The sequence below is a fragment of the Limulus polyphemus genome, unplaced genomic scaffold (assembly GCF_000517525.1).
Source record: "Limulus polyphemus unplaced genomic scaffold, Limulus_polyphemus-2.1.2 Scaffold321, whole genome shotgun sequence".
Taxonomy (NCBI): Eukaryota; Metazoa; Arthropoda; class Merostomata; order Xiphosura; family Limulidae; genus Limulus; species Limulus polyphemus.
The window spans coordinates 254,575-266,684 of NW_013665931.1; the positions used below are offsets into that span (position 1 = coordinate 254,575).

General features: G+C 33.1%; 1 protein-coding gene across 1 annotated transcript in view; it reads left to right on the forward strand.

Annotated features, from left to right (window-relative positions):
- LOC111085304 overlaps window positions 1-8,800 on the forward strand; it is a 129,624-nt gene extending 120,824 nt beyond the window's left edge. Inside the window, exons 5-6 of the mRNA XM_022383257.1 lie at window positions 7,940-8,001; window positions 8,665-8,800. Coding sequence (XP_022238965.1) covers window positions 7,940-8,001; window positions 8,665-8,771 — 169 coding nt within the window. The 3' untranslated portion in view covers window positions 8,772-8,800. The remainder of the gene's footprint in view (window positions 1-7,939; window positions 8,002-8,664) is intronic.
- The last annotated feature ends 3,310 nt before the right edge of the window (window positions 8,801-12,110 follow it).

Here is a 12,110-nt window from a genome sequence, read left to right on the forward strand (position 1 = left end):
GACATCATATACTACTAGATTTGTGATACAGAAGTAGCTCGGTTGATAAGCCTTTCTAGTTCCGATCTATTTACTGTAGTTCAGCTTTGAACACAATATAAAATAAGCAAGAGTAACTTCAGTTATTTCAATCAACAATGTAAACCAAATGTTAGCCTTCAGCTTACCAACTTCAGTGACTCCAAACAACAATGTATAAAATAAGCAAGACTAACTTCAGTTATTTCAATCAACAATGTAAACCAAATGTTAGCCTTCAGCCCGCCAACTTCAGTGACTTTAAACAACAATGTATAAAATAAACTAGACTAACTTCAGTTATTTCAAACAACAATGTAAACCAAATGTTAGCCTTCAGCCCACTAACTTCAGTTACTTCAAACAACAATGTAAGACAAATTGTGAACATTAACATCAATACTCAACTGTATTGTTTGTCATTTCTTAAGACAGTTAGAAAGTAAAAGAGATCATATTTTTTGTACAGATACCAATACCCATGTCGAGTGTCTGTTTATGCATATATTTATATAAGTCATCTGACCTTTTTAGAAAGACCCGAACAATATATTTTCAGCTATAAAGAATCATGTTAGTATTTTTGTGAATCCGTCAAAGTATGAAGTGTGACATAAACAGGCTAAATGGGCTCGAAAACTATTTTTGGAGACCTGACGTGGTATAAATTAAGTTGGTTATTTTTTATAATTCTATCGTTAAAGTTTAAAGCTAAAAAATGTAGTCTAATAAGATAGAACATTGAACTTTGGAACGAATTGAAATTTACTAAATAAAAAAGTATTACAGTAGAAGAGGTGATAATTGTTTCATATTTGAGGTAATTCTTATTGACACCTGCAACCTTTTCGAATATCTGTATGATAGGGCGTAAAACAGTCACGTATTTGTTATCAACGTCGTATATAAGACATGCTGGAACAAACATTATCTAACACGACTTGAAAGACAAATCAACAGAGATGTCTGAACGAACGTTTCGTATTGTGTATAGCAGGACAGTGTGTGTGTGCACTGAACGTTAGTTAAGCACGTTTCTCTTGTCATTAATTTCAAGTTGACGGGTAAAAGGGAGTTCCAGATCTGCTTCTTCATTACTTCATGTTTCTTGTTATAATCAGAATTATTTTTTTTACTATGGTACTTATTTTCGGAAATATGCGATTTTTGAGCGATAAATACAAGACATGAAAACAAGACTGCATTAAGATAAACAATGGTAATATTATATCGTCGTGGATATCAAAAAATTAATCCAAATTTCCAGTCTTTGAAAATTAACTTTAACATACGGTAACGACTCTTTCCCCGCGATTTTCAGTTTTCTTGTTTCAAACATATGTCCAAATTTGCCTAAACAAATAAACTAGATGAACAGAACCCAACTTCAGGTTTATACACTGAAGAAGCTTCGGGTTTGTTCATTGTTTTTCATTGTTTCAAGCAGCTGGAGAAAATTTCATGTTTTACACTGTTGTTTTGTGGTTCAAGTGGCTTGAGATAATTTAATGTTTTCACACTGTTGTTTTGTGGTTAAAGTGGCTTGAGATAATTTAATGTTTTTGCATCGTCTTTTGATGTTTCAAGTGTCTTGAGAAAGTTTCATGTTTTCACACTGTTGTTTTGTGTTTCAAGTGGAGTGACAAATTTTTATACTTTTTTACACCAACTTCTGATGTTTCAAGTGGTTTAAGAAGGTTTCATGTTTTCACACCATCTTTTGACGTCACAAATGTCTTAAAGAAAGCTTCATATTTTTACACTATATTTTCATGTTACAAGTAGCCTGAGAAAACTGTGCTGTTTAAACAAAATAGAATATCAATATTCATTTTTTCTTCAAGTAAACGGCGTACGTCATGCGGTAATTCAAGCTTCGTGATCTAAGCAATCTTATCCGAAACAACAATGGACGTAGCAGACGAAGCTTCCGCACTAAGAAGTAGGAAAGCACGGTGTAGCATAAGCTACATCTTTGCGCAGACCGTCACTGCATTTTTCATTTCCTCTTATCGGGAACAACAATGGACGTAGCAGACGAAGCTTCCGCACTAAGAAGTAGGAAAGCACGGTGTAGCATAAGCTACATCTTTGCGCAGACCGTCACTGCATTTTTCATTTCCTCTTATCGGGAACAACAAGACGATTTTAGTTTCTAACAATCGTTTTCATTCCTTCTTAAGCTTTCTTTCATTCACATATATGACTTAATTCTACAAGTCACTTTTTCTTCATCACTATACACACCTAAATACAACGTTTAACAAATACAAGTGCATGCTAATATAAACTGTTTTTGGTAGTTTTGATGTTAGTTAAAGTGGTGTCACAACAATCAAATAAATGGTAGTCAGTCTTTAACTGTTAGAGTACAGTAGTATTCTTGACTTTTCATATTCTGTTGTGAGTTTCTTCTTGTTAGATTTGATGTTGTGGTGCAACGACGATTATTTAGCGTTTTTAAATATCGTTGTTATTCGTAGAGTTTTGGTTTTAATGTACTACTCCAACCTGTTTCTAAAATGGGACAACATTTCCGGCTTCTGTACTGTAGCCTTCTTCGGTATATCTACATTACCTACTATGCCTACACTGACTTTGCCACTAGACTGGACGCTGTGATACAGTGACGATAATTTAACCTTTCTGAATATTGTTGTGTTTTTTTTTGTTTTTTTTTGTTACTAGACAAATCAACAGAGATGTCTGAACGAACGTTGTGTCGAGCATGGTAGTGTATGTGTACTGAACGTTAGTCAAGCACAATTTTCTTGTCATTAATTAAGTTGAGAGGTAAAAGGGAGTTTCAGATTTGCTTCATCGCTATTTCTTCTTTCTTATTATAACCAGATTTATTGTTTTAATTGTGTTAACCTTTTCCGAAACACTGCCCTTGTTACAAGATTGGATGTTGTGATACAATGACGATAACTTAACCTTTTTGAATATCATTGTTATTTGTTTGTAACTAGACGTATTACTGCGGCACAACAACAATAATCTAGCTTTCTGAACACTATTGTTACCTGACTGAATAATATGGTACCAAAGTCATCTAGGCTTTTTAAATATTGTTGTTAGTTGTTTGCTACTAAAAAGGTCACTGTAGTGTTTTTGGTTTCTTTCTGTGATAGCGTAGTTAGGTGTGTTTTTATTGTTTTTTGTAAATTCTCTACTGTTTTACAACGTTCATTTATTTTTAGATAGTGTAACTAGGTGTTATTTTCTAGGTTCACTGCTGTTGTACAAAGTTCATTTATTTTTAGTTAGTATAACTGGTTCTTATTTTCTAGGGTCGCTACTGTTGTACAACGCTCACATAATGTTAGATAATGTGGCTAGGTGTTACTTTACAAGGTCGCTACAGTTGTACAACGCTCACATAACTTTAGATAGTGTGGCTAGGTGTTATTTTCTAGTTGTTGTTTTTTACTGTTGTACAACAGTCACGCATTTTTGGATAGTGTAGCTAGGTGTTATTTTCTAGTTTTTTTACTGTTGTACAACAGTCACGTATTTTTAGATAGTGTAGCTAGGTGTTATTTTCTAGTTTTTTTTTTGTTGTACAACAGTCACGCATTTTTAGATAGTGTAGCTAGGTGTTATTTTCTAGTTTTTTTACTGTTGTACAACAGTCACGTATTTTTATATAATGTAGCTAGGTGTTATTTTCTAGTTTTTCTACTGTTGTACAACAGTCACGTATTTTTATATAATGTAGCTAGATGTTATTTTCTAAGTTCGCTACTGTTGTACAACAGTCACATGTTTTTACACAGTGTTGTGGTCTAATTGTCATAAATATTGTGTTATTATTCACGTGAAGCAAGATGTTAAATGCAACGAGCTCTTTTTCTAAACATCTCCCTCTTTCTTCTTTTCTTTTTGCTGTTTTGCTTCATCTGAACAAGATGTAGTAAGAGATTGTCATTTGTTATTTCAATTACCTGTTCAGCTACTTATGTTAAAGGCAGGCTTGTAACTGTTCACACAGTAAGTACATCGGAAGATCACTTAACTTTAAGATGGTGTTTTGTCGAGCTGTCATAATTACTTACTATATACATTATGTTATAGTGAACTAATTCTTTGACACCAAGTAAGCCTTGTGATAACTTCTGATGCTTCATTCAAATAGAACACGTTCTCGATTATAATTTATACTAATGAAATAAATAGACAAAGTATCTGTTTCTTTATACTCATTTTTTTTTCGTTTTCTTCCTGTTAAAAAGGCGGCAGTGTTTGCATGTTTTTTTTAAAGTACAAAGCTACGAAATGGGTCATCTTTGCTGTGCCCAACATAGGTATCGAAACTCGGTTTTTACGGTTTTAAGCGTTATAAGCTTTCCAACTTACCGCTGAGCTACTGGGGGGGGGGATTAAGTAATGGGCTATCTATGCTCTGCCCATCACGGATGTCGAAAACAGATTTTTAGCATTGTAACTCTCCAGAGCCGCGGGGAGGGGGGGCTAAAAGGGCGGATAAGCTGTAATGCTTAAAAATTACCTAAGTCAATTTATGATTACAATTAATCAATAAGTCATCAAGGTGTCAAGCTAGAAGTTCGGTTCGTACCGTTACAGATCTACAAACTCCAAGGTCAACTCCTTTGACTGATGCTATGAAGTTAACAGGTACTATGAAAAACACCATCAGCGTGCCCACAAAATATGACACTCGTTTTAGAAAGTCCTAAAGTTGGACAGCAGTAAGTTCACGAACTTACAACTCTAAACTATAGAGTTCGATTCCCCGCAGTGAACATAGCAGATAGCCCAATGCGGCTTTGCTCTAAAATAAACAAACAAACTTTTTTTTAAAAAAACTTTTCACTGCAATGAAAATAAACACTACACAAAAAACGACAACGCAACAACTTAATATCACGTTACAAATGTACGAGTCTAGTATTTCTGTAAAGGTTTGTTTGAAATTGATAAGCATAGAACATACTGTTAAATTAAAAGATAATTCGTTAATATGTTTTATCATAAAAAACTGAGGCGAACATCTTCAGCATTATTACTAAAGCAGCAGAATCTGATCAAAACTCAGATATTCAGATGTGATTCTACAGAAAGATCGTGCAAGCATCGTTAGTTTTCACTATGATCATTTAAGTAATCTTCCAGTTTTTGTCTTTGTATGTGTTCTATTTTCTGTGAAGTAGTGGTTATATATAGATATATTAACCACTATACGAGTGGATATATATATATATGTATTAGTTACTATAAGAGTAGATATATATGTGTTAGTTATTATACAATTGTTTTATTAGATGTGATTTGTCACTATAAGAATGTTGATATATATATGTATTAGGTATTACACAATTGTTTTATTAGATGTGATTTGTCACTATAAGAATGTAGATATGTATTAGGTATTACACAATTGTTTTATTAGATGTGATTTGTCCCTATAAGAATGTTGATATATATATATGTATTAGTTATTATACAATTGTTTTATTATATGTGATTTGTCACTATAAGAATGTAGATACATATGTATTAGTTATTATACATCTAATAAAACAATTGTGATTTGTCACTATAAGAAATATATATATCTACAATCTAATAAAACAATTGTGTAATACCTAATACGTGATTTGTCACTATAAGAATCTACATATATATATATGTATTAGGTATTACACAATTGTTTTATTAGATGTGATTTGTCACTATAAGAATGTAGATATGTATTAGGTATTACACAATTGTTTTATTAGATGTGATTTGTCACTATAAGAATGTAGATAGATCTATATATATGTATTAGGTATTACACAATTGTTTTATTAGATGTCATTTGTCACTATAAGAATGTAGATAGATCTATATACATGTATTTCGTTACATAAGGCTACTCCCCAACAAATCATTTACTTACAGATGAATAATACAATTTTGAAGTTAAGTAACATAATCTTCATTTCAGCTGAATGTTTCTTAAGTGATGACAAGCTCTTAGACACCAGATGCATGCTGGGATTTACCCAAAAATAAACTTTCGAGAATCATCTGTAAATTTAAAGTAGCTGCCTGTGTCCTCTGTGTTTCGTTTTGTACGCGTGCTGAAGGAGTAGCATACTGACTTCAAAAACTATACACAAAGATATGTTAATCTAACTTACATCACATATACATAGATACAGACGAACGTGTCTTTTAGAATACAAATACGGTATTTATTTGTTAATTATGCAGCTGCACCCCTCCCCATCCCTCCTAGAGAAATACACACACACAAACACATGCCTGTATCTATTTACATTTACGTTTGTCTTGAACAAATAATGTTGCCAAACTACTGTAGTCAATTCATACATGTTAGACGAACAATGTACATTACAACACGTGAGACTTTTGTTAGCAGGCTTATAAAACCCTAACAGCTAACCAATAGATATCCATGGGGAAATGTTTATACAAATAAATATTTATATGTTACTTTGATTTAAATAACTTACTAAACTAAGACTAATCTTATATGTTAATTAATAATCTACAAAACTACACGGTTTGATCTTCTGAAGTATATTATTGGATAAAAAAAATCCATTACTTGTTTCCAGTTGGACTAAGAAAGAATTGTAGTATTTAGTATTTTCGTTATTATTTTAGAGACTTAAGTGAAAACAGATTGGGAGTAAACGAAACTTGAGTGAAAAACTGACTTTTAGTAAATGTGGCTTCAGAGAAAACAGATTGGGAGTAAGTGAAACTTGATTGAAAAATTGACTATAAAGAACATTACGATGGAAAACCTGACTGTTAGTAAATGTGACTTGAGTGAAACTTAAATAAGAGTAAGCAAAACTTGAATTAAAAACTGACTGTTAGTAAATGTGGCTTCAGAGAAAACAGATTGGGAGTAAGTGAAACTTGAGTGAAAAATTGATTATAAAGAACATTACGATGGAAAACGTGACTGTTAGCAAACATGACTTGAGTGAAACTTAAGTAAGAGTAAGCAAAACTTGAATTAAAAACTGACTGTTAGTAAATGTGACTTGAGTGAAATGTAATACAACAGAATGAAAACTAGTTCATTGTTATATTCCACTTGAAATATTTAAGAGTGAGTTACCATACTGTTTAAGCTTATCGCTCTGTCGCAGACAAAATGTTAGAGTTTTTGTTTGTTGCAACTGGTCAATTAGTACTTTCGTATTGAATTTACATTTGAGAAATTCACTAACTAGAATAATTTTTAAGTTATTTATAGCTGAAGAGAAATAGAAACTGCTATGCACAAATATAGAATAACCGCTCCTCCGCGTTTGTAGAACTAAATTTTAGGTCTAAGGTTAAAAAAAAAGAATCCTATACGGTTGTCTTATTCCATAATTTATGTAAGACGCACTTATTAATACGTATAAAATATATGCATACATATCTGAGAATATTGAGAAAATCACGTCTAAAGGGCGATGCAACAACTGGTTACTTTACACACCAATCGTCACGAGGATGGTTGGCTTGGTTGTTGTTAAGTGTAAAGTTACACAATGGGTTATCTGTGCTCTAACCATTACGAGTATTGAAACCCGATTTTTTAGTGTAAGCTGTAAACCTACCGCTGAGCCACTGGGGTACCCTGATAAAAAAAGGTTTAATAAGTATTAATGATTATCGATGATACTTTTTTTTTGAAGATAGTTTAGAATAATATTTCATTGGAATCTTTCATCGTAAAGTCAAACTTTCAGTAGAGATCCGTCCTGGATAGGAGTAGTTGTCGCAAGTTAATAATGTTGCCATTTTGAAAACTCGTACTTAAAAAATAGATAAAAATGAACCAGTTTAAAAAAGCTGGCTTACTTGTACATAGGAGTTGACCTGAGAGATCTTTTATTCCTTTTTAACATCTTATGTAGGTTATCAAGTTCATATGTAATTTCAGGTCACACTGCCTGCTGCCAAGTGGATCTGGTGCGCGGTCACAAAACATGGACACCGTGAATCGTAAGTTTTGACTTTGAGCTTACAGTTGTATAATATGACACTTTTAGTAACGTGTTGACATTTCTTTTATTGATTGCAAACTGTTGAAGCTAAACTTACGCTTAAAGCCGGCGAAAATCAACAGGTCTGAAGATTGTTATCAAAAACAAGTTAACTGCAGATGATATTTTTCACACATGAAATTTTCACACATTACTTTTAATTTATTTATTGTCACTGGAAATTACTCTTTCGATTTCGAGCCGCAGTGGACAATTTAAAAGGAATGTGACAAAAACAGCATCTGTAGCTTATTTGTTTTATAACAATATTGAAGCGATAGTCTATAACTGTTCATATATATCATTTAAATATGTGTTAGAAATAACGTGTTGACCTTGTGAAGAATGGAAATATGCCAGGAAATGTACTAAGTATAAAATAGGTTATGTATATATACACGACGGTGTAGTTGAAAATTTTCTTTTTGATATTACACTATTCACCTAGAAACAGCAGAGAGAGAGATTAACTTTACGTTACTTCCTCAACCTGAGTGCAGGAAATAAAACTGAAATATTTTGCGTTAATAATAATAATTCGATATTATTCTACCTGACAACAAATCCTCGAATTTGATCCTTTTTCTAGAGCTAATCCTGATTTCGCCTTCTGTTTGTATAGCTAGGTCTGACACTGAATGGTTCCTGAGGTTACTCGAGTTGAGTCTTTCGAACGACGTGGGTCAAAACCCAACAGGAGGGAGAAAGGATCGATCAGGACCCTACTGAAACTCCTTCTTCGAGCTTACCGAACGTTCTCCATTCATATAGATAAACAATACACGAACATCCATCTTACATCTTTACATGGTATATACATGTTCTGCTTTTAATAACACTTATAAAAAATAGATTTACATAAGAGAAAAAAAACAACAACAAAAACACCCGGCTTAACCGAAAAAATCAGCCACAAGTGTTGCAAGTTCTACTAAGTTAACTATAGTGAATTACAATGATGTGAACTGTGGAGATTTATTCTGTGATCTATTAAATATGAATATTGGTGACATATTTGCATGTAAGCCAAATGTTTATCAATATGTTTACTAGGGAATGGTGGTTTTACTAATAATCATAATTTATACACACATACGCCGGTCAGGGGCGCCTTGTCTGCCTATAATCAGATCGTTAAAATGACGCACGGTCCTGTGAATGGTTGCTGAAATCGACGGAGAAGCGCAAGAAGAGAGGGGGAAGATTTGTGGAGCTTAAAACGGGAAGAAAGAGAGGGGGGGAGTCGATAGGAATGGCGGAAGAACGATAGGAAAATGTTTAGGTAAGATCATTCATTAAGTATTACTAGCGTAAACGTTTTCATGTTATTTTGTGAATCGAGAAATATTTTGGGTTTGAGAATCAATTTTAGAGAAACAAATCACTTAGTAAAGTATTTCATAAATTGCCAAGCATGTGAAATTGTCAGAACTTTTGGTTGACGGGTTACGTAGATTTAACATGTAGACGTCTAGACAAAGACACAATTGGCAGTAAAAGAAAATAACTTTCTATTTTAGTTGTGTCATTCTAAATATCTTTATATTCACACCGAAGTTATCATGTTACCTACACAGCTTTCTAAACTCATCGGCGAAGAAAACCAACATATGAATATTTTAACCACACTAAAGACAGAGCTTCAAGCTAGGATTTCCTTATAAACAAATCACAGGCTTACACTGTTACATCTACAGCTAGTTTTTCCTTATAAGCAAGCCACTGGGTTACACTGCTACATCTACAGGTAGTGTTTCCTTATAAACAAGTTAAAGGGTTACACTGTTACATCTACACCTTAGTTTTCCTTATAAACAAGTCATGAGGTTACACTGTTACATCTACAGCTTGGATTTCCTTATAAGGAAGCTACAGGGTTACACTGTTACATCTACATTTTAATTTTCCGTATAAACAAGTCATAGAGTTACACGGTCACACCTACAGCTTGGTTTTCCTTATAAACAAGTCATAAAGTTACACTGCTACATCTACAGGTAGTGTTTCCTTACAAGAAAGTTACAGAGTTACATCTAGAGCTTGGTTTTCCTTATAAGCAAGTCACGAGGTTACACTGTTACATCTACAGCTTGGATTTCCTTATAAGCAAGCTACAGGGTTACACTGTTACATCTACATCTTAATTTTTCGTATAAACAAGTCGTAGAGTTACACTCTTACAATTACAGCTTGGTTTTCCTTATAAACAAGTCATGGAGTTACACTGTTACATCTACGGCTAGGATTTCGTTATAAACAATTCACAGAGTTGCACTGTTACATCTATAGCTAGGATTTCGTTATAACAAGTCATAAAGTTACACTGCTACATCTACAGGTAGTGTTTCCTTACAAGAAAGTTACACTGTTACATCTACAGCTTGGTTTTCCTTATAAGCAAGTCATGAGGTTACACTGTTACATCTACAGCTTGGATTTCCTTATAAGCAAGCTACAGGGTTACACTGTTACATCTACATATTAATTTTCCGTATAAACAAGTCGTAGAGTTACACTGTTACACTTACAGCTTGGTTTTCCTTATAAACAAGTCATGGAGTTACACTGTTACATCTACGGCTAGGATTTCGTTATAAACAATTCACAGAGTTGCACTGTTACATCTATAGCTAGGATTTCGTTATAAACAAGTCATAAAGTTACACTGCTACATCTACAGGTAGTGTTTCCTTACAAGAAAGTTACACAGTTACATCTACAGCTTGGTTTTCCTTATAAGCAAGTCACGAGGTTACACTGTCACATCTAGAGCTTGGTTTTCCTTATAAGCAAGTCACAGGGTTACACTGTCACATCTACAGCTTGGTTTTCCTTGTACACGATACACATAGTTACATCACTAACTACAGTATACTTGAACAAACACAGCTCTATATAAAGTCACAGAGTTATGCTGTTGAATCAATAACTAAACATTTCTTTTACACAAAACAAATAGTTACATTTAAAGATAGGTTTCCTTTATGAACAAATTACAGAAGAACTTTTTTGACACAAAACACAGAATTACACAGTTACATCTCCAGTTGGACTTTTCTTATACACGAAAAAAGTGTTACACAGTTACATCAGTAGCTTGGCTTTTATACACTAAACACAGAGTTACACAATTACATCCCCTAGTAGATGAATTACAGTTTCACAATTACATCTTATGCTAAGCTTTCCTTATACGTGTATTACAGTTACACTGCTAAATTTTCCTTGTATATGGACCATAGAGTTATTACAATTATATTTACAGTTAAAGGTTTTAAAAGCAAAACAAATAATAACACAATTATTTGTACAACTAGATTCCTTACACGCATATAAATCTAACATAGATATAAATATATTCGTCTTAAGTCCGGAAAATTTAAGAAGTTTAGGCTTAGCGGGTGTAAAAAAGAAGTTGTAAAATGTATGCGTTTGTTTTAGTGTAAAGCTACGCAATGGGGTTATCTGCGCTATGTTCACCACAGAGAATCGAGCCCCAGATTTTAGCATTGCTAGTCTGTAACTTTACTGTTGACCTACTGGGAAGCTGCCAAAGATATTTACATTTACAATATATGTCTGAAACTTTAAAAAGTACACATTTTCTTTTTCTTTTAACGAAGTTAAATTCCGAAAAGCAATGAAATATATTTTCAAAAGGCATTTTAGTCTACAAGCAAATGGCCAATATTATTGCAAACAGTTAGCTTTCGTAAGCTCGATCACGCTGTAGTAAGAAACAATGGAGAGCAGATCTAAAGGAAAATGAAAAAATAAAGGACAATTCGAACCCCAAAATAAAACTTTTTTGAAATCTATACGTGAAGAAAACCCTAAATCAATCAGAAAAAAAGTGCACGTGAATGAAGAAAACTCAAATCAGTTTACAATAAAACTAGACAAGAGGAGTAGAAATGAAAAGATATTTCTTATATGACGCTCTGCAGGGGGGAAAAAACGTGAAGATAACTTAAGTTTAACGAAAAAAATGCTAAATAACAAAATTTCAGTTTAGAAGAAACACTCGAGTTTAGATGAATTGACCATATTAATAAATAAGGAAAGGAG